This window comes from Battus philenor, unplaced genomic scaffold (assembly GCF_028537555.1).
Source record: "Battus philenor isolate CCGP_79_NKW_IND1 unplaced genomic scaffold, ilBatPhil1.0.hap1 SCAF_1, whole genome shotgun sequence".
NCBI classification, from domain to species: Eukaryota; Metazoa; Arthropoda; class Insecta; order Lepidoptera; family Papilionidae; genus Battus; species Battus philenor.
The window spans coordinates 15,581,535-15,606,300 of record NW_027181661.1 but is presented as its reverse complement, the minus strand read 5'-3'; the positions used below and the strand labels follow the sequence as shown (position 1 = coordinate 15,606,300).

Sequence of the window (24,766 nt, the reverse complement as noted above, 5' to 3'; positions counted from 1 at the left end):
TTAATAATTAAAATTCTTTTTATGTTTTTTAATTTCGTGTTGGTCAGCAATCTTAATTTTAAACGACAGTCAAAATTTCAGACTAATGGATTGGTTAAAATATAGTAAACCGAATTTTTAATTAAACTCCCTATTCCTAATTATTACTAGATACAACTTTAGTCGATCGAGATTAAAAATAAAATCATTCATGCAACTATATGTCTCCTGCCCGTATCGTTTGGTCAGCGCTTCCATTCTTACATGCCAAAAACATATATTTTAAGAGCTCACTCCTCTCAACTCCCCTTACGAGTAGAGTTTTGTAAAATCCATTCTTATCTGAACTTTAATTAGCGAAAAGAATATACCTGCCTTATTTCTATTCTCTAAGTATTATATTCCCAGAGATATAGTGATGAGTCGACACATTTGCGACCAGGATCCGGTACTTCCTTCGTAGGTAGGACCTCTAGGTGAACCGGTGATAAAGTTAGAAAAGGTATCCTAGCCATCTTTGAGGCCTATATATTGGGCGTCTATCGACTGACATGATAACGGAGTAGACGATGGCATCTGACATGAAGAAGGCTTGCCTATTTTATCACCAGATTTCGGCTTGACGTTGATTTATGGGACAACTTGTACGTCTAAATACTCGATAATAAGGGCTCACTTCAGCACGTGTTGCGTGGACGGACGTCATTCAGTGTATTTTTTTTTGGTTATTGTGTCGTCACCTTAGTGGCCGCTTGCGCATTTTATGCTTCCTCTCTTTCTCTCTCTTAGATGCATTATTCATCGACCTCTCATTTTCATCACTCAATGTTTCAAAGCTTTGTTTTTTAACGCAACGTAGGAATCGCTTTGTATATGTTTTCCTCTCTAATATAGAACTTATATGTAATAATAATGTTCGCTTTTATATCAAATGTAAAACGTTTGTCCCATTGACACATGATATACAGTGTGATAACTAATAGAATATACTCTTAATGTTTGTATTTATAAATCCTAGTCTGCAATGTATTGCTTAATTTTAGACATTTACAATCGAAATAAAAAAAGACATGATTTGTCCGAACTTTGAGACAATTTGGTTATCTGTGCTAAGTTTATGTTTACTTTGTAGGTGGGGGACGTGGAGGGGGAGGTCGGGAGGCTTCATCGGAGGGCTCGTTGGCGGAGGCAACTCCAGATACGGACGAATCAGCCGGTGCCGGTGGTGTCTGCATTCCCAGTGACCACCGTCATCGACCCAAGCGCCGTCACCATCAACACGTTCAGCCCCAGCACCACGCCAACGCCCATGAGCTACAGCCCAAGGTAACATTGAAAAAATCATCACTGAGTTTGTTGTACTCTTTTCAGTATTTTAAGTTGAAGCCAATTTTACCACAGGACTGGATAAGTCAAAATAACAAAACACAATTTGATTCTAATTTCTATCAAATTGAGGTGGTCTTTTTTATGACGAACTCATTATAGAAAGTTGATATTAACATGTATTATTGAGTCAACACTTTTCCATCAAAATTTATGCAAACTAGTCTTTTGACTGATTGTAATTAATATGCTTCGTCTATAATCAACTGCGATGTTGTATGTCTTTTGTTTGACTTTAGTAAAGAGATGCAGAAAGAAGATACATCGTTTTCTTTGTAATTAAATAGTTTAGATATACTAGATAAATGAAAAAAATATATGTACGTTTCAAATTTGATTTTACTGCGGAATAAATTTGAATTATGTCCAAATTACAGCAAGGAGTTCAAGTTGCGGCGCTCGAGGTGCAGAACGTGAAGCGCGCCATTAACCGATACGGCACGCTGCCGAAGGGCGCCTGGATTGGTGCGTTCTTGGAGTCGCTGCGGCAGACAGGCGGCGGTACCGGCACCGCGGTCTGCACTAGCGTACCGCGCGAGCCGGTACAGGACGAAGCCCGCTCGCTGTCGCCCAGAACGGCCCGAGCACAGCCGCACATGATACGATCCAACTCCTCAGGCGGGGTCACAGCGCCCACGCCTGCATCGCCTCGAGCCTCCCGTGCCGCACCTCCCCTCCGATCATTCAACAGCCCGGCCAAACCACGCCCACGCCTCGCCGAACTAGAGTTCCCCCCTCCACCACCCGATCTCCCCCCACCGCCAGAAGACACAACCCAACCTCCTCCACCTCCCCCACCGCCAGATTGCTGCCGTGACGCCGGCACGGATACTGGCGACCAACACGGAACAACAGACCGTCCTGATGTAGACGAAAAGCCCGCCAAACAAATCATGAAAGAGATGTTGGAATTAAAATTAGTAGCTGAGATCAAAGAGCGCGCTGATAAAAAGAAACATAAGCTAAAGGAGTCGCCCCCTCCAAATGAAGTTATAGAAATGCACACGTCCTTCGGTGACCCGGTGACGCGCCTCGTGTCCGAGCTCTCCGAGAGTCTGAACATGGAAGCGCTCCGCAAGGCGGACAGACGCGCCGACCCAAAGCCCTCCGATAGCAAGGAGACCGTCTCCCCCGTAGATTTAAAAGCGAGCCTGAGGAAGACGTGCTACACCAACAGCGTTGATAAGAAAACCGACGAAACGAGAACGAATACGAACTTTAAATCTCAATTGAAAAAAGTGGAAACTAACAAATTCAGTAACCCGAGCAAGGAAGCGGAAGAGTCCGGCCGATCGATCATTGATTTCAAGTCGCGTCTGCGAAAAGTTGACGGAGGTACTCCTGCCACCAACGGCACAGCTAAGAAAACAGAACAGGGCTCCCCTGAAGATTTACGTAAAGATATGTCGAGTAAAAGTGACGACTCTGACAAGAAACGCTCAGAAAGCGGTTCTCTCGAGACCAGCGGAGGTGATGAAGAAGATAAACGAAGAAGTACAGGCAGCATTAGCAGTCTTAAGAAGTTGTGGGAGAGCAAAGAGAATGATGAGCGATTGAGTCCTAAACTACGTGTTAAGGGAGAGGAGAGTGAAGAAGCGTCGCCTGAGGAGCGGACAGGACTTGGGCGTAGTGGCAGTGTGGCTCGTCGTGATGAGAAACCGGCTGTTGCCAGTAAACCTGCTGTAAGGGCACGTCCGCTTGGCAAGGGCGGTATATACGCCACACCACTGGCCGCTGCTACTGGCGATCCCGATCCAGACGGTGACGCTCTCGCTGCCCTCCGCGCCTCTCTTGAATGGTGTACAAATGAGGTAATACACATACAGACATTAATTTTAAAATTTCACGACAGTAAAAGAATTTTAAAACTAGGCGCCTTCCATCAGCTGAAATATCAATTTTCTGAACCAACACCCTCCTCGAACCACGCTACATTTGCAATCCCCTATTGAAAGCTAGATTCAGCCCCCCCCCCCCCCACCCGGAAAATAACCGTACAAAGATTTTGATTATGAAAGGTGTCCAAGTGTAATTCTGGCTTAGCTATTAGATTGGCCCGCGCTGTTCTTTGTAAGTGCAGTTTTATAAAATCCGTTCTTAGTAATATTTACGTACCTCAAAAAGATATCAGGCCAAGGTTTATACATATAGAAGATATAGTTTTTATGAACAGCCTCGAAAGGGAATTCCCGTTCTTAGTTCACTTCTACTCTGTGAATGGTATTGCATGTTCCTACCAAAATTCAAGTCTCCAGCCTTAAAGTTCCAGAGATATCGTGAAGCGACAGTACATAGGTTGTGTATATATATACATATATATTTATATATATATAAACACATATTTGTACGTATATATATATAAGAGGCGGCATGAGAAATCAAAGGGTGGGAAAGTTATAATTTTGTTGGGTTACTACATGACTGTTTTACTGACCGATTTCGGATTGACGTTGATTTATAGGACACTTATGTATCCTGTGTGCTTAAAAACAGCAGCTTCTGGTACATACACCGGAAATCTGTTAATACCAACCAACAACCACGGGCGCTTGTATAGCCATAGTGAACACACATTGACGTTTTAATAGGGCGTGTATAATTTTTCTGCGTTACATTGCGAGCATTGGTAATAGTGAGTGTGTGTTGGTGAAGGTGCGTCGCGGTTGCGGCGGCGGTGGCGGTCGCGGTTCGCTGTGGCGGCTGCAGACGTCGGAGCGTCTCGCGCAGCTGGGCGCCGCTTGCGCAGCGTGCGCTGCAGGCGGTCGCGCTCCTCAGCTCCGCGTACAGTTGCGTGCAGCCGCAGCGCGACTGGAAGCAGAAGCTCGCGCCCTCGCCTCGCCTCAGCCCCACCACCACCACCTCGCTGATGGCGTCGAGCAAGCGCTACGAGATTTAGCCGCCATCGTGCACAGGTTACAAACTCATCATTACATCGACATATATCCACCGCTGCAAGACATCTGACATGTTGTCACTACGATTGAGACTTGTCTTGCATTCCCCACTTTCAGCGACTTCCCGCGACCTGGACTATGTCGTTACCGTACACAGATATAAATCCTCCCATACACAGGATGTAAAATGATGTCAACTCTAATTCGGATAGTCTTGATATCCTTGGTTCATCGCTTTGCAAGTTCTTAAAAAGACGCATTGACACATGTGTTATATTAAGTTAAATAATTAATATAATTTATTTATTTATATATAATATTATTATTGTATATAATATAATTTTATTTTTGTTTTGTTACGCAAATACTTTGTAGTGTTTGCGTATAATTATTAGATCTTAACCTAATTTTCTTGTTTACTGTTGTATAACATATACATTATGCATGTATACATCTTAAATAAGCAGGTACTTTAGAAAATTTCATTGTATTCGCTTAAATTTACCATATTAATGCATGCTTTTGATGAGATTTTCCAAATAAGGCGTTTGCTGCTAAACATAGCCTCCTCCTATTTTCAGAGATATATTATAAAATCTGAAGCAGCCTGTATTCTTTACACTTCAGGCTGCGAAATATGTCTTCGTTACTTCAATAAAAATAATGTGTGGGCCATAATATCGTCCTCTTTTGAATGTAAAACAAAAAATATACAGGGAGATTGATTATAAAATTAGTTACTCCATATTAAAATTAGCTTTTATATGTAGTAATCCGAATTGCTTACTATAGTATTGACAAGATATTTATCATTTCTCAAACCATAGATTTCTGGATTGCCTGTTATGCTTTAATTTTTAACAAATGAGCAGTCTCCAAAATGGTCAAATAAAGATCTAATGTGATTGCTCATATAAAAGTCGTTTTATACTAGACTAGACATGGTAATGTCCATATTACCATTTTTGGGCATACGGGACAACAAGTTTGATAACTAAGTCCCATAAGACGAGAAAAAATCTACACCGCAAAATTGCCATTACTTTTCATGTGAACGCTTCTTTACTTATCATAATTATCGCGCATGTTTAAATATTTAAAAATAATCATTGTTGTTACTTTTGGTTTTATAGGTAAATACAACGCAGAAGTTGACCCCCTGGATGTGACGTGACCTCGTGTCCAATTGACCTCTTCGCTGCTACCACAGATACCACAAAGATGACCTCGTTTGAAGCCATCGAGAGGCGATTGCTTCCATCGAACGTGATCTCTCCCAAGTTACGAGAACATTGGAATATATCAATACCTTGTACCATATAGATCATTCGATAATACGGATGTTTTGTACATTGATGACTCTAAAACATGGATATATTCATTTGTCTCACATCAATTAAATGATACATGAACTTTCACTTGTACTATATCGATGATTTAGAAATACCAATCATTTGAAAGTATTGATACATTACTTACGACAATAATTCGTTTATAACGGCATATCATATGTATTATGTCAAAAATTCTAATACACGATACATTACTTGTATCATACATCACATGTATTATATCGGTTATATGATAATACTGTTACATACTTACACTAATAATTCTTGTGTACCGAAATATCGCAAGTATCACAACAATCATTCGAATATACCGATACATTATGTGTATGGCATCGATCAATCTAAAATACTGATACATCACTTATAACAATCATTCGTATATACCGATGTTTTACATGTGTTATACAAGTTGTCCGTGTGTTATATCTTGTATTATATCAATACTTTCAATATTGCTGTATCGATCACATGAAAATATCGATACTTTTGCTTGTAATATATCGATAAATCGAACATTTATGGACACTTACAATTATATGGATAAATAATTTAATTAATCGTGCGTAAGACGAGGTAATTAACTGTATTAAATGATAATTTTTATAAATGTCACATTCCCCGCGATATACGCTATGTAATAGACTTGATAAAGAAATTATAGATTTATAACCGACTTACAAATATTCATAAACCAAAGATGCCAACTCCTGATCGTCCGTACCGAACCTGTGGAAGGTAACCCTTTGAGGGTTCATATCTCCTACAAGTTAACCAGCGAATACTCTCAGTTTATATATTGTAGTTGTTTAAGTAATTTTGATAACAGCATTAATTTCATGAGTTAGTACAAATCAGTCATACGAATGTTGGACAGTCACAAATAGAACACACGGTGAAATATTTGAACCAACAAGTACAATATTGACTATACAAGTATATCTGTACTATGTTATTACAAATTTCTCAATATATCTGAAGACTGACAACTGATAATGGTTGCAAATCTGACAGCTGTTCTTTCATATGTAGTATTTGACTTATATATATACATATATTATAATTAAGTATGAAAATGTGTTTATTGTTTTTACATTGATTGGTTCGTGAATCAAAATTTTTCAGTGCCAAATAACATATTAGCTACGTTCAGTGTATAGAAATTCCATTCCTTGTTTCTTTATATATTTAATGATCACATTGGCATACAAATTTTTATAAAAATAATTTAACTATGTTCTTGAATTGTCGTTCTACTTAACTTAATAGAGGATATACTAATTTTGCATAGTGTGTATGAATAGGTTATGTTTGAAGTATAAATGCTTATTCTACTTTAGGCGGCATTTATATATATACGATTATACGTAATGATGTTAACGAATCCTCCGTTAGATTTATAGTGTGACTTCAATGTGGGTAGTTTGAAAATGTTTTCCCAAAAGGCATTCCGGCGGTCTGCGTCGTGAGTTCGTTCGTTTATTCTACTTAATCCTATCTTACACTAACATAATCATTTAGCATTTAAACCTATAAACTTAGTGGTAAGCTAAGTTCGTAAAGACTATTTCAACTTGGACCAATAGCGATGCATTTCATTTTGTACGGGGCCGATTTGGCCTTTTGGCAACTGCCTATTCGCGCTTCGTTTGCTTTGAGACTGTCCGGCGTGTTGGTTTGAATCGGGCCTATTATTGCGATAAATTTTAATTATTATTACGTATACTTAAGCGTCACAAGCCGCCACCTCTGGAAGCGCGTTTTCCCGCCTCCGTGAGCTGTCGAATGCGTTCTTGTTCACGTATAATTTATTAATTTAAGAAACGAGTTCTCTACTTTTATTATTTTAATTAGCGTACTGTGATACGGCTTTTAGGAATCGGTATAGTTATGCTCAATATTTTCCTTTTTTTAATTAATATTATTGATACGAAAAATGAATTGAAATTAAGATATTTTAATAAAATTATTATTTTAATGGTCGAGTAGTATCGGCTCTATCGGCGAATAATAATTAATTTTAATACTGATATATGCTAGTCTTCATTAATATAATGTATTTCGTTGTAAGCGCGCGGAATATACGTAAGTTCTCTAAGTTAGATAAGCGTACAACCTTTTCAACTATAATATTTTAGAGTATTGTATCTGCGGTAAGGTTTCTTTTCGAGTAATATTCGGAGTCGAGCTCGTTCGCTGTTCGGCGTATGACATCTAATATATTAGCGTATTCATTTGATAGTGTTGCACTCTGGCAGTTGCTCAAGATGGAACGAATTTATAAATGCGGTACGGCTCAATCCAGGACAACGACAAGCGTGTCGAAGCGCGGTCAAACTAGCCCCAGTGTCTACGATAGACGAGGAATGAAGAATGCTTATTTTAATATATATGTAATTTATACGGGTACGCGTCAAGATCCGCACGTTTGTCGTTGTCCATGGCATTGGCGCGCACGATGGCAGGTGGACTGGACGTATACTGAGCCGCATTCAGAGTGACGAATTATATATTTGTATGTCTATATATCGTGTATTGTAATTCGGCTTAAAATTTTTTTTAAGAGCTACGTGTGGACAATACTCCTATCAAATATTTTAAGGCTGCCAGTGATTTGGATATAATTTGTGAGCAAACCACGTTGATCTTATAGTTTTCTAAAACAATGTTATTACGGTATGTTACATCACAGATACTTTAAACTTAGCACCTAAACTTACCTAACACACCACGCTTCCTATCCTGCTTGCAGTTCCGCGGTCCGCAGTTCAGTGACCGAAAATCCCTTATTCACGTTACGAATGTTAGTTAATAGAATCCAAAGATAGAAATTGATTACATACAAATATTCAATTGTAATGGAAGTAAAATGTTTTCTTTGACGACTTTCTTTTATTTACCTTCATCGCCTAATCACAAAGCTGAAGTTCATGAGAAATTTTCAAAAAATGTTCAAACAGATAACCTAATTAGAGATTAATCTGATGTAGAAATTATCACTTTGAGTGTTTGAAATTTGGCCACCCACGTAGCATTTCATAGAGGGCGAAGCTCAGGATAATAGGTGGGCAGGCAACTGGTAGTCTTAATGTTCAGCTTTGAAGACTACGGATCAGGAAGCGCAGACAAGGAGGACATGTTCGAAAGGCGCTGGAATCAGGCCGGTTAGCCGTTGTCATGTAAAATAGGTCGCCGAGACGTGATCGCTTTCTGTGAATCACAAAGAGACTCAAGACCTCAAGATAGAATTTTAAATAAGATCCGCAGAAGAAACTTGATTACTACGTGGTCAAAGTGGCAGTAAGTGGCTGTGGACGGAGCACATCCAACGGCTGCCACCAGACGTGGGTAAGCCCCCACTAGATGCACCAACGACATAGTCAAGGTCGCGTGAAGTCGCTGAATGTGGGCAGCTCAAGACCTGTCAATGTGACGATCTTCGAGGTAGGCCCGTACCTCTGAGTGGACGCCTATAGGTTGAAAGGATAATAAATCGCCTTTCAAGATCTAAAGCCCGACCTTCTTTTGGTAACAAAAACCGAAACGATTGAAACTAAATTGCGAAAAGATTTTTGTTTCTGGTAATAATATTACTTGTTATTCTGGGCAAGCATCGATCATTGAAAGAAATTTGTCTCAAATAACTTTGATTGGAAAAAGGTACTAATTAAAAATCAAATTAGAATGTAATCACATAGAAATTTATTATCAATTAAACACAGAGATCAAAAATCACATTCATCTGATCCATAGTCAATAATTAGTTTCAAATCAATGTCAAATCACACTTAGCATACTTTAAATGTTGTCATTCGAAAGATAAAGGTTATTACAATCATCAATTCTTGTGTCACAGATCGCCTGAGTATTGAAATTACTCTAATTGTTATTACAAATAATTACCGAAATATATTTGAATCAATAAATATATTTTCAACTGAAGCACTTATCTAATAGTACAAAAAAAAACATTTCCATCCGCGCACTTGGTCGGCATAGATAAAGTTGTACAAATTAAAATGCCAGACCATGAGGTAGCAATTGAGAATCAGTCGTGTTTAAATTAAACTTAAGCATTTAATACTGAAATAATATCTTATGCATTTAATGAAGTGTTATCGTGAGAATATAACAATGTCAAAATGCACTGTAGATAATAAAAATCAATAGCACCCGATTGGCATTCGACATATTAACTTTTTTTAAAGAATTTACAATGTCAATAACAAAGATATAATAATAATTAACAAATAATATTAATTTGGAATGTATGTTCATCAAATTTAAATTAACACACAAATATAATCTCTAAATTTTTTTAGCCATATCAATAATTTTGTGCATTGTCGCGGTCTTTCGAGTAATTAGAACGTACCAGCGCTCTGAATTATAATAAAAAACAAAAACAACTTCTTATCAAAAATCAATTTTTAAATAAAACTAATAAGAAAAAATATCCGTGCTGCCTTTGGTATTCAATAGTCCGTTCCTATTAAGACTATCATCACGCCGGCATAGCTACATTTAATAATGTAAACGTAATTTAAAATAAGAAAATCAGTATCACAGTGACCACCATGATGTCACACGAACGGACCTTAGATCAAATAATGAATTAATTAACCAAATCAAACATTTATGATCAATAAATTGTTATGATACGTTTGCGTTGATTTTACCACAGTTTATTGTGGTAGAACTTCAAGTCTACGTATCCTTTGCTTGTGTATTTCTTGCGTTCATATTCGTTGTCGGTAGTTGCGCCGGCGCCGGCGTTTTTAGTTGCGGCAGCTAACGGCTGGGCGAGTACATTCGATTGATGCTCAATTTGCTTGTTCTGTTGCACGTCAAACATTATTTCCGGAGTCGGCGATGGAGGTGGTGATGGTTGCCAATGCACTCCTGGTGAAGAACGCGGGGATCCATCATACAGCGATGCTCGTGGCGAGACATAACTCCACGGAGACAAGTAGTCAGGAGTGCGGATGATGGGCACTACTAATCTACGGAGTACACAAAATACAGATGAATATAACTTTACATCTACTGTCTTATGCTAAAACTTTATTGCGTTAATAGTGCCTAGTTTACTTTCACCAACGCCTATTCATCAATAACACCAAATTAATTTAAGTCGCATAGCAGGCAGTACATATATCCGTTGGAGCCTTAAGGTTCTGTCGTGGAGACCGCGGCCCTACAAGGTAAGCCGACGATCTGGTTAAGGTCGTCAGAAGATGCTGAATGAACACCTTTTTTAATCGAACCTATTAGAAATCGTGGACGTTATGACTGAAATTGTAACTATAAGAAATATTCGTTATCCAACAATTTCGAAAATAATTTTTTTCAAAGTATCATCAAGGCACGTAACTTCAAAAGAAGGAAAAAAAACTCACCTTTGTCCATATATACAGAACAAAGCGCAAAATAAAACACATGTTCGTGATCAAAAATATGAAAACTATTCGTGTTAGAAAGTTTAAAAAAGGCGTGTTAGGGATGTGTCAAAAAAAATACTATAAATCATTATTATAATATATAGCTCACAGCAAGCAGGCTATATATTTACCGCTAAAGATTTTACATATAACCATCATCCTACGATGGGAATCGTCTGTTTTCAGAATATACTGGAAGTTCAACACTGGTTGTAGATACTGACTACTCAAGTTTTATAGAAGAAACACATAAGCACGTTACGTGCCGCGGCAGTTATTGTATATTTTTCCATTCAGGCCGCGTGGGGCATATACGACCTACACTTTAAACATTAAAGTAGTTTAAGACGTATGCTTTACACTTTTTCAATACTACAAAGCTATAATTAGCGGGAAAAGATTAATAAATTTTAATATGTATTACGTACAATACGAGTATACTTGATGTGAAGTTATCTATATTCGACCCTGCAATTCATTTTTAAGGATCTTTTGTTTTCCAATGAGAATTGCAAATGGCCTGAACGGAAAGTGTAATCTTTCCGAATGCAATACCACATGTCATAGAACAAGAAATATTTGCAAATAGATTTAACAGCATAGAGAAATAGCACTATTAATTAAAGGTATTATCAGTTGTCATTTCTGTAAATTATAATTTTGTGATATTTAAATTATAATTCGCGTCATAATAACCTGCCTTTAATTGTAAAAAACGACACCAATAAGGATCAAAATAAAGTTGCTAAGCGACTAGTTGCTGTGTGAAAAATATAAATAGATATTTAGTAGTGAAGCGGTTATAGTAATGCTACTTACTTATTGCGAGCCGCCGGAGATGTATCGCCGCGTATCACCTGTAACCAAATGCATTGTCAATTAGAGAACATACAAAAAATCTACATTCCTGTATTGCCCCAACTGTATCTATTTAAACCTAGGTACACTGTAAATATAGTGAAAGAATATATGGCAAATGAAATCTTGAATTTATTGATTAGTTATAAGTATTAAAACGAGTAAATATGAAGTTCATTTGTAATTAAAAATCTTTAAAGTTTTCTATCACTCTAAAATACTTTCATTTATTGTTCTATAAGAATGCGGCTGGTCATAGCTTCTGATAGTTCAGTCTGCGGGGATATAAAGTAAACAATAAATAATATGCAATAATCCGAATATTAATAACGCTTTTTCTCACTATATTATAATTAGGTATTTTAAGAAAAAGTGTACTCATTCCTAAAAAGCTTTTAAACCTGTAATCAATCATCCTGTACACTGTTAATTTCTTATATTGTGGGACCGTGGGCAAAACCGGTCGTATTAATTTCAATGATGACCAAACATCTTTTTAATTAAAAAAAAAACAAAGAAGGATATTGGAAAATATATATCATTACAATGCAGGCATATATAAATAAAAACGAATCTTCAAAAATTTCACTAAACTTTTAATTTGACATCCCAACACATCTTTAGCATATTTATATATTTAAAATATGTTGACATGCCAATAATGTAAACACAATGTCAACAATGTTAATATGTATAACTAACAAATATTTATATCTTTTAAAGACATGCACAACAACCATATTAATATTTCTGCAATTAAAATTTCATTTACGAAATTGTAATTAAAATGGTCAAAGATACTAAATATTGTTAAATTAAAATTATCATTTTATCAAGTTTTTTTTTCATCAATTCATGTGAAATGTTTGACAGCTAGAGATATGGGTATATAATATACTTACTCTATTGTATCCTTATACCCTTTTTAACATAAAAACTTTCTAAAAAGGAGAAAGAAAGAAAATATGAAAAAAAGGAGAGAAACGGTCAAGCCGTTCTAGATGCGTGATAATTACATCTACATAGATAATTGTTAAAGAAATATTATAATTCTCACCGACGAAGCAATTGAAGGTGGTTGCGAAGCTGCGAAACGCCCAGTTTTGGGAGACGAAATTGGTGATACGCTCCTAGCCAAACTGAGTAATAAACAATAAAAAACAATTAATAAAGTTTAAAATTAAATTTGACAGTGTATTTTTCAACTTATTAAATTTTGTAAAGCATCAAAATTGTAATTACAAATAACTTAATTTTAAAACTTATGCCTTATAAAATGAAAATTAGGCCATGCATTGAGTATTCGCAGAAAACAAACAATTTTTTCAACCAATGCAGTCATCTAATAATACAAAAAAAAATCCACTTTGCACTTTGTTGGCATAGGCAAGGTTGTACAACTTGAAATGCCAGACAGTAATGTAATAAGGTAGCAAGTGGCGATCAGTATTTGAGTAAATTTAACACTAAACCATTACGGGTCAAATAACCAATAGAAGAAAATACATGTATCATCTTATTGCTTTTGTACATTTTTATTGACTTTTTCCTACAAATCAATTTACTATTAAATTTAATAATTTCCTTCCAAACAACCTTATTTCATACATTCAAGCAGGAAATATAAACTCGGATCATTTGACTTGCTATAGTAGAAATAGTTACCTAGTAAGTACTGTTGTGATAAGTGTTAAGCGTTGAATATTGAAATAATATCTTGTGCGTCTAATGAAACGTTATCGTGCGGATATAACCATGTAAAAATTTGCTATAGATAATAAGAAGCAATAGCACCTTTTTTAAAAATATTATAGCGTTAATAATAAAAACATGTTTATTATAATTATAGTAGAATAAATTGCGCATTAAATTAAAATGAATACCAAAGTATTATTTATAAACTAAAAAATAAATACTTTACTTTATTTTATAATTAAAGTATAAAAATATATAAATGTGAAATTTTATAGCCATTACGTTTTGTGCATTTTCGCGGTCTGGGAGAAATCCGAACGTACCAGTGCTCTTTATGAAGGAATCCTTGACAACGGCTATTTAGGAAATAAAGATAAAATTAATTAAAGCAATTGTTTATGTATGACGCGATAATATTAATAATTAAATTATGAACTACTGTGGTGAAACTTCTGCGGGGGTTTCACCAAAGTTTATTATGGTAAAACTTCAGGTCTAGGTGTCCTTTGTTTGTGTATTTTTCGCGGTCGGTTCCGTTGTCGGTGGAGTCCGCGTCGATAGTGCCAGCGGCGCCGACGATGTCAGTTACGGTGTCAACTAACGGTTGGATAGGTAGAGTCGATGGGCGCTCAATTTGCTTATTTTGTTGCACGTCAAACATTAATTCCGGTGTCGGTGATGGAGGAGGCGATGGTCGCGGAGACACTCCCGGCGAAGGAAGTGGTGATACATGCGGCGAGGCTCGCTGCGAGGCATGAGGCGTGTTCCTCGGAGACAGGTTGTCCGGTGTGCGGCCAGTGGGCACTGCCAGGCTACAGAATATACCAAACACAAATATATATAAACTAGCTGATCCCGCAAACGTTGTTTTGCAAAAAAAATATTTTTAATTTTCAATTTAAAAATAAGGGTTGATCGTAGAGGGGTGAAAATTTTGGGTGGTATGTATATTTGTATGTTGTATCATAAAAAAATAAAAACAAAAAAATTCGTTAAAAAAATAAAATAAAAAATTTTAGGATGAACAACCCTTATCACTTAGGGGTATGAAAAATAGATAGTAGCCGATTCTCAGACATACTGAATACGCATATAAAATTTGGTAAAAAATCGGTCAAGCCGTTTCGGAGGAGTTCAAGTTCAAACACCGTGACACGAGAATTTTATATATTAGATAAAAGTTTACATTTACAAGTTACACCAAATAAAATTACATAAACCACATACCGCGAAGAACAGATACCCGAGACTAATCGGAGGCATTGAAAATCTAGAATGGAGGCCTATGACCAGCAGTTGACGTTATAAATTGTAACGATAAGAAACATTATTTATCCGCCTACTACGCAAATATTTTTTTTATAGTATCATTTAGGCACGGAAATTTATAGGAAGGAATAAACGCACTATTTTCATAAATAGACCAAAAAGTAAATTGAAACTAATGTCCGTGACCAAAATTATGACATCACTTAGAACACTAAAAACGGCGTGTTACAAATGTATTAAATCTTTACAATATAATTTTAATATAGCCTTACAGATTACAAAATAGAATTTATTTTTGTATGCAATCATTGTTAAATAATTAAGACATTAAATCAGTAAATAAAGTGATATCACAGTACGAAGACTGAAAAAGCAGTTTCAAATATGACATTCCATATTGTAATTCAAAATTAGACAATTATGTATGATGATTGCCTGTGTATCACATCATGTAAATTTGTACAATCACTTAACAAACGGGTAACGGATTTTCTTACTTCACGGTTCAACCAAAGTATTAATGGGAGTCTATTGTATTGCATAGTATCTTCGCGTTAAAAAAATAGTTATTCAGCTTAGCCATGCCGTTTAACCAATAAAATTGTAAAGCAGTGTTCACGTTAACCAATTAAATCAGAAAAGTATGGAAGCAGGTATATAATTTTAATCATCATTTCTGTCGTAAGACATCCACTGCTGAACATAGGTCTTCAATAGAACCGGTTGGACGCAGTTTGCATCTAGCGGAAGACGAGTATCTGTTCTGTGTGCTGTGGCCTTCATGTCTTCATCACCATATTGACAGATGGTCACTGCAAGGTATAGGCTTCCCCCAAATATCGCTCTCAACATCCAGGGATTTCCCTCAACCTACCCATAACATTTCACCGGCCCCAATGGTCATTCATCAGACCCTCGAGCCTCTATTATTTACTATAATTTTGGTGAACAGGCATTAGCTGAGTGATAAGTCGGGGCGCTATTTTATTAACGCTTAATAAAGTTATTGTGAAATCACTGGCTCAAAGAGATGTTTTGTCTGAAAATAACAAATTCGATGCATGATTTAACACGTTGTGATGATAGGCAAAAGCCTCATCCCTCTCGTATATACGTAATACTGCAAATCTGAAAATTTTCTCTATGTATATAAGCACAGTAAAAGCCACGTTTGGAAAAAAAATTAGCTTTATTCAATAAATAAATAAAAAATATCATTTGCAGCTACAAAAAATGTAACACAAAGCATATAAAAAATCACAGTGCACAAAATTTATTGTTATAAATAATACAATATATTTTGTGTGATTTGAATTGCGCCCGGTTGTTAATTTGCGATTATTTACATCAAATAAATTTTTATTTATATTTTCAAGCACTTTTCAAAATAATTAAATAATCTGATTAATAACAAGTGAAGGACGAATAATATATTGTTTTATTGCACCTCTCGTCACTCATAAAGATATAAAATATATGGAAAAATCGCAAGATTGCAGTCTCATTAAAAAAAACTCCCATTGAATCCACAATGGGTTTTTAAAAATGTCATATGAATTCATCAAGTTTTGGTCCAACTTATATTTAAGTAATCAGTTTCCTAAGGTAATAAAAAAATCCTTTAATATAGTTCCTTGGTCCACTATGAGCGAAGATAATACGCATATTCAAACATATACAAAGTACAAACTGCCATCAATTCACATCTTCATTAACATATAAAATCTATATCATAAATCACAAAATAATAATCAATTCATTTCGCTATTATAAATAAAAAAAATATGTGCTGGTAAAGCCGAAGGTAACCTAGAAATAAATTATGCGGCAATATGTCATATTTCAAATAACTTTATGTAAGTGTAGTATTTGGAATATTTGCTTACAACAAACACTGCTTTTTTGTTACATAAAGTGATCCAATTTAAAAATAGGACATATCAACATGTACAATAAAAGCGTATAAAAAAGATTACAACTTTTCTTATACCATAAAAATATTATAGAGAGAAGGTTATTTATTTGGAATCATTTTACAAATATGTTTTTAATTTTTTTTTTTTTTGGTAATTAAATTAATAAAATATCACCACGATTTATACAATTGGTACAATCTCTCGCTATAATATATTTACAGTTAAATAAATAAATGAAAAAAACATCAACAACTTCTAAGTGGAAAAATAATACTAAAACAAATAATTTTAGGGGAATCGGGCCATGGGTTGAGTTGAGGTCAGCTAAGGCTCCGTCAGTACATGTCCATCGTTCTGCGACGTCTAAAACTGAAATGCAATCAATTCTATCTAAACAAACAGGACAATAAATAAATCAAATGAAGAGTACATAAGTACTTTGAAAAAGAAAACATTTGTTAGTAGATTTTGTTTTACAAATTGTAAAACGAAAATTGTTAAATCATTAAATCACAAGCATAAGCATGTATTAGTAGGTGGCATAGTAGGGAAAAGTTTTAAAGCGAAAGAAGTGAGTTTTTACAATACTATCATTCGAAATGACAGTGTGCATATTTAATGTTAGCATATGAAACAAATATGACTGGTCCATATATGAGAAATGGTCTGGAAGAACAATATGAAAAACCACATGACAAATGGAAGGGTCACCTATATGATAGATATTGATAAACAAATCGTAAATGAAACGATGATTTTTAAATTAGTACAAATAATACACCTAGTGAATGTTCTAACCAATTGATACATCAAATGAATAAAGAACTTTAAAAAGAACATTACAATACAGACAAACTGCATTAATGTATAGAGAGTTTATACACCTATAACCAATCACCCTGTATATCTACCGCGATACGAATCGTCTACGTGTTCAAAACGCACTGAAAGTTCGACGCGAATGGTATATAAGAAATTTCTTCACATAGTCACAGCGCTTAAATTTTATAGCAGAAACAGAACGTCATTCCAAGCGCATTGATACACATAGTAAAAGGATTGTTTGCAAATTGATTTAGATCATAACAACAATACTATTTAAGTGCATAAGTCGGAATAAAATAATTGTTCATTATTGTACTGTGTACTGTGCTTAACTGCGAAGTAGACAAAACACTACCTTCATACATATTAAATATTTAAAAAAATTCTCAATAACATTGAAAGAAACACTCTTACACATAAATCTCTCCATATTTAATAAAATTGTTGCAATTTTTGTACGGCATGCAAAAAAATGGTCACCAGTAAAATGATTTGTTAACATTAGCATCATAAAGTCATCTCTAATTTAAAAAGCTTGGTTTTTGCTATAGGTTTGGGTTATATGTGAGAATAGATGTGATGTTTGTACCGAGAAATACATGGTTAAGTATAATCAACAACAATGAAGAACAATATTAAAGGTGCTAAGCGACTGGTTGCTGTGTGAAAAGATTAAATCAATATTTAGTAGTGAAGCGATTGTGGTAATGCTACTTACTTATTGCGAGCCCCCGGAGATGTATCACCATGTATCACCTGCAACCAAATGGATTTAGAATTACATAATATATTAGATGCTATATTACTGGTTCCGACCTGGTGACAACCAGTATCTATTCTATTATGACTGAAAATATAGTGAAATAATTATTTATTACATTTCTGTCGTCATATGTTACATAAAAACAAATTGATTTTTAGCGATCCGGCATTGAAAATTTGTATACTAGACGGCAAAAGGTTGTTGAATATATAGTTATTATTAATTCAATATATTGAATATATAGTTGGTTAGAAATAAAAACTTGTTAAAACATAGTTGTGTGAATTTAATTTAAGAAAGCGACATTACTTTCCCGTCTCCCTAACACATGGTAATAACTCACAGTTGTGAAACCTTTAATATATGTGGTACACGGACCAAGCCAATCAGGTACAGCTAGGTACAGAACTGCCCCACATAATTATATTTAAGATAGAATAATTATTAATATTAAAATTATCATTAAAACTAATGCAAAAGATTTTTTGGATCAATTGATATGAAATGTTTGACAGGTAGCGATAGGTTTATATATTGCTTTAGATTACTTTTGCGGCATATAAGGGTAATGAATAATGATGGTGCAGAAATATTCCAATTTTCATAAAGCTAAAAACTTTCCATGCCTTAAGGAAGGGTGAAGAGTGAATCAGTTGAGCCGTTTAGAGTAACATGTATGACAATTTCACATCTATATTAAAATTGTTCAAGAAAGAAATAATATAATGCTCACCGATGCAGCTAATGAAGGTGGTTTCATAGCTGCGAAACGCCCGACTGACGGAGACGAAATTGGAGATTTGCGGCTAGACACGCTGCGGAAAAAAAAATAACACAATAAATAAAGTGAGTTATTTATTAAATAAAACAAATTAAAGGTAAAAGTTAAGTAATTCATCATTTAACATATTTAATAATCTCAGTTGTAGTATCCTCTACTGAACAGATATAGTCCTCTGCAATATATTTCCAATAGCACCACTTAATATATTCCAATAATATTGACAAGAACACCTGTCTATCTTATTGGTAAGTGTCCTATGCTGTATTTGCGGTTCTTTAGTTTTCACTCCAGTTTATTAAGGTTTAAGTGGCCATCTATTCAGTGCATTATGTGGCCTGCCACTTCAACTTGTATATCCACTAGGCTATCTTTATTACTTTCGTTACTCTAAAGATCTCGACATTCCTGATTTAATCTTTTAAAGAAATCCTGTTGATGGAAAAATATTAATAACTTTCACAGATATCCTTATAACAATAGTGGGAGTAAATTTAAAAAAAATAAAAATTTATTGTAAAGTGTTCACATTTGCCTACCAAGGATTAACTAATTATATAGAGCCTAGTAAAGTGAATGTATACATTATATTCTTTAAGAATTATGCTAAACAGAATTCTCAAAGTTAACCTCAAATGTATGACAAGTATTATGTTTTACATCTAAATATATCTATATACTAATTGGCACATTGAATGTTTCATAGAATTTTTACTAACTTTATGATACAAGTTAGACAAGCTGTCAAAATCAAGGCTTTGAACTTCATGCTTAATTTGCTTTTTTGTTTTATCTTTTTCAGTTTTATTGTTTACTTTATTTTTCATTGTTTTTTAACATTTTGCTGTTTCTCATCCAGAGGATGGTGTCCAAGAAACTTTCTACCATACACATTTTCAGATATTTTTTTGTACTAAACAATGATTCTTATTATTAATAAAAATTTTAAACATTAATTATTCAAGTTTATTTATTCACTGTATATGTGTAATTTACCTAAAGGTGTCGCAGTGTTTAAAAAAATCTTGGGTGACCGCAAAATTATTAGATTGCCTTAGAAGACCATGGAGGTCGTATTTAGTCGCCAGGAACTTTTGCATTGTTTCTGATGGACCGTCAATCGCCAGCTTCTCAGGGGTCATATTCAAGTCCTGAAAAATTCGGGTAAAATACATATTATTTAAAAATGTAAGAAATCAGAAGAGATTAAAATGAGCCACAGTCTAAAGAACAAATTGTTTTGAGATATTTTAAAATGCAAAACAATATACCTCAATAACTTCACAATATTTAAATTACAAAGTCACATCTTGTAAGCATGGTTTTGATATGTCATATTCGTTATTTTTTATTATAAAATGTCTATAATTGATTCAGCATTTGCCGCGCGTGCATTTAAGTGCACAAGCACTAAGTAATATGCATTTTAACATGGCTAAATTATCAAATAATCAGTATCATCATGTCAGCAGATAGATGCTTGCTGCAAGGCTTAAGCCTCACCCAAAGATCATCAAGATAGATCTTGCACTGCCTACATCTAGTGAATTCCTGGGACCTTGTTTATGTCATTGGTCCAGTTAGCAGGGGGCCTGCCTACACTGCATATACCAATAAACTTTAAGTTCTATGAGCCACTACTGCCATGTCAGACGAGCAAAGTTTCGAGCCATGTTGGTGACCTTACTTCTATGGATCACCTTATTTCTAATTTGATTTCCGAGCATTACCCTTTCCATTGCTCTCCGAGTGACCTTCAGCCTTCTTATAAGGCCCATCGTGATGGACCACATCTCCGATCCCTAAGTCGAATAATACTATTTGATATATGGATCTAAAATGTGTTATACTGCATGTTTTTTACTTTCAATTTGCAAATGTATCACTAGCATAGTCAATTATTAAACAAAAGGGAATAACGCCTTTAAATTTATGTAAATATTGTTTTATATTTCGTAATTTTACTAACTTAACAGCAATAATATGTCTCTATCAATAAATCAACTCACCATCAACATGTAGTCAAATAACTTCTTCCCGTAACCTTTGCGCCGTTGACTTTCACAGATGTAAAAGTCTAACACACAAATAGGTTCAACTTCACAAACTCTGCCTTCTTCTTGGAAGAGATATAAATGTTTTCGTCCCATTTTCAAGAGGCCGATAACATCGCCTTTACCCCTAAAAGAAGTAGAATCGTTATATTTCCTTATTAGTCATCTATTGAATTCATCAAGAAACTTTGTGATAAATACAATGCAAATGGCTAAAATAATGGATGAATCAACATAACTGTAATCTAATATCATGTTACATCTGTATAGTAATGCATTCGCAACATGTTATCACAGGATATACCTAGTCCAGTAAGAAAATTAAAGTCTTTCAATCACAAGTAGCCAGATATTTAGTTAAAAAATGATGTTACACACACTTCCTTGTTACCATTACACAGAGAGTATAAAGTAATGTCTACGTAATTAAAAGGATGTCACATTTCAATAGACTTTCAGAGTAATTACTTTATAAAGGATGATTTGAAACAGGTGCAAAAACTTTTACACCTATAATCTATCAAAATAAACCATGTATGTATGTATGTAAAAAGTAAAATGAAACATAGATTACCATGAAAACATTAAAAAAGACACTTTATTTTTGATAAAAACCACAGAATAGCTTAAATCGCAAGCAGTTACACATTTAAAACAAGTTACTATGAAGTTACTATATGATCTTGTGACATTATTACTAGTCTTAAAATGTTAAAGAAGGAAAATTTACTAATATAAATGACTTTTCAATAAATAATGCCAAAACATTTTGTACATTATTTCGATTAGAATCACTAAAACATAAAGAAATTAATTTGCTAGTGACAATCTGTAACAGAATCTAATTGAACATATAATTTATTTTTTGTTTCTATTAAAGACTGCATTGCCTTGGTCGACTAGTAAGGACTACCAACCCACACTTGATATGCTATATATGGTTTATAGCGCACATAGCTAACACATATACACTACACATATATATATATACAAGTATCACCACACTAAAGTAATACATTCGCAAAAAATAATCTTAAGCATAAATGCAGGACATAGCATTAGCATAATTATTTAAAAAACTGTACTAAGCGCAGGCAGGCCATTTATTGCTAGTTTTATTGAAAATCTATGGGGATAACCTGTGGACATTACACAGCTATATATATAATGATAGTAAAATAAAATTAAAATTAAAAAATAATTTTAATATTCATTACTACATAATGATAATCTAAGAGAAAATATAAGTAACCTTATTATTGGTAGACTAAAAAGGAAACTAGGATCATAAAAACATCTTCAAAATTGATTTTATTAACAAGTTCTTCTAGAATATATAAATATTTAAAATGTTTGCATAAATAAAATAATTTAAACAAACTCAAACTTTCTATGCATGTGTACCCAAATATGAAATTGCAAGACATCTGCTTATAGATTATTAAATTTGTTGATTATAACAAATAACAAAGTTTCAAGTGTGCTTTATAAAGATAGGTGCAAAGGCAAGACTAACAAGGCACAACATATTATCAAACCTGTTACAAATAAAATATATATGGTTTTTACCAGAAATAAGCGTCATTGGTTCAATATTTTTAATTATAGACATTGCTTACCCCTTTAGCTTCGCATCCTTGAGAAGATAAACAAAATGAGATGGCGCATTTCGAATTTTTTCTGCTGTGGTAATTGGTTTGTTAACATTTTGCGCCTTTGCAGATTGCTCTCCTAGCTCGTCAATTATATACGCAAGTGTTTCTTGCATCATCCTAAAGAATAAAATAAGTTAATATGGTAATAGTCACTATATTTGGCAAAAAACTTGATGCAACAAAATGCTTAAATCACAAACAAGTTACTTTGGTATTTTCTTGTACAAGATGCGTAAAGAAACATCATTGTTGAAAAATTAAATTTCACCAAAAAGTGTTTCTGCCATAAGGTTTCTTAAACATTGCTTTTACGCAAAAAAACCTTGATTGTTGCGTGAATCACGGTAGCAGTAATGGGAAGCTGATTGAACATTGTATTTATTCCGAATTACACTCGAAATTAAAATACAAATAAGACAAACCTCATTTCGTATGCTGAGCCGGTAAAACTAGGAGGTCTAAAGTTACAGTCAATCTTAGTAATAGGATCTTTCAGCATATCGTTTACAGGAATTGTGCACATTTTTGGATATATTGCAAATGACTAAGCTAATTAAATATAATTTCTTGAATTTACACGTGCTCAAATCAAATGGCGACGAATAATAACGTCAAATGTTAATCTTAAATATAATTTTTCTAAACGCAACAGTGATTCTTCAACGGAACAGAACAGTAGTTCGGGAGAATTGGATTGGTGCAATCAGTGATACCATATGCAAAAACAGTGGTAAAGTGGCCATAAACAAAATAAAAACCTTATTTATTATAAACAAATATTCAACATTTACGATTTTAAACACAAAATAATAAATACTAAAAAATTTTAGACTTTTCCTGGTTCGATATTTATTAATTTTTTAACTGTAAAAAAATAAAAAAAATATTACCGTTACTCTTCCTTTTCACAAATAAAAAATTAAATAACTAAGTTGAACTAAATTAGGGCTACGCTGTAATAATTGTTAAAAATTATTAATATTTATATTATGTCTGATAGGGTACTAAAACTAGCATTTAGATAAAATCTTTATTTAGTAAGGGACGTAACATCTCGGCATTCTAAAAATTATCCAGACTCCTCTCTGTACAACCAAATTTTAAAGAAATTATAAGATGTTATTTCTTGAGATGAATATATATTTGTTTCCAAGGAAACAGTAATTTCGTTTCAAGAATAACTTCGGTCAAGAATATATTACCGCCATGTCTTCGAGTATTCTACTTACAAAATTAATGGATCTTTTTTCCTTTTGTCTTTATTCTTAATCGCTTCATTTTTTTCATTTAGAACAACTTTAAATCTACCGTAGAAAAGCTACATATATTGGAATGTATCATCGATATACAGAAATCAATAAGGAATATTTATTGATTTTATCCATTTGAATTGGCTATATTATACAATATTGGCAATATTTGACCTTGTGTTATATTTATGATTTTTAAATCTATTATGGCGATCCACCTACATCTCTGTCTTGAAGTATTTTAGATTATGCCTGGAAGTGTTTCGTTGTGTAGATTGATTCTGTATAAATATATTAAGTTTTTTTCACTACCTCATCTTGCTACGTTAGTATGATCCGATAGGCTATTGGCGAGCGTTACTACATAAAATTCATTTTTGGTTATTTTTAATATACAAAAAAATTAATCCTACCAAGTTTAATTATATTTACTTATAGGTAATAAAGGCTATTTTTAAGAAATAAAAGTTTATTTTAATAAACACCGCCTCAACTCTCATGCGCGTGCTTAGTTCTTAGCTGACCTTTACTCTGCGAAAAGTATTATAGGATAGTGGCTAGTGGAGGATAGTGGCCTATGTCCAGTAGTAAACGTCCTAAGGCTGAAATGATGATATTAAAATAGGCCTAAGTCTAAAAATACCATCACCA

General features: G+C 34.1%; 2 protein-coding genes across 3 annotated transcripts in view; one reads left to right on the top strand and one right to left on the bottom strand.

Annotated features, from left to right (window-relative positions):
* Positions 1-5,755, top strand: part of Abl (tyrosine-protein kinase Abl) — a 72,094-nt gene extending 66,339 nt beyond the window's left edge. For both annotated transcript variants that reach the window (XM_068777161.1, XM_068777153.1), the window contains exons 12-15: positions 1,112-1,305; positions 1,743-3,176; positions 4,018-4,277; positions 5,393-5,755. In XM_068777161.1, the coding sequence (XP_068633262.1) occupies positions 1,112-1,305; positions 1,743-3,176; positions 4,018-4,277; positions 5,393-5,396 (1,892 nt within the window). In that variant the 3' untranslated portion in view covers positions 5,397-5,755. The remainder of the gene's footprint in view (positions 1-1,111; positions 1,306-1,742; positions 3,177-4,017; positions 4,278-5,392) is intronic.
* A 3,601-nt stretch (positions 5,756-9,356) lies between these two features.
* On the bottom strand, positions 9,357-23,535 carry LOC137932979 (alpha-tubulin N-acetyltransferase 1-like). Its single transcript, XM_068776679.1, has 10 exons — positions 23,288-23,535; positions 22,830-22,982; positions 21,166-21,337; positions 20,153-20,307; positions 19,109-19,190; positions 18,331-18,368; positions 14,205-14,414; positions 12,965-13,046; positions 11,869-11,906; positions 9,357-10,611 (listed from the first exon to the last, which is right to left on the bottom strand). The coding sequence occupies exons 1-10, from the start codon at positions 23,386-23,388 to the stop codon at positions 10,284-10,286; spliced, it is 1,359 nt and encodes a 452-aa protein (XP_068632780.1). The 5' UTR covers positions 23,389-23,535; the 3' UTR covers positions 9,357-10,283.
* Positions 23,536-24,766: the final 1,231 nt, after the last annotated feature.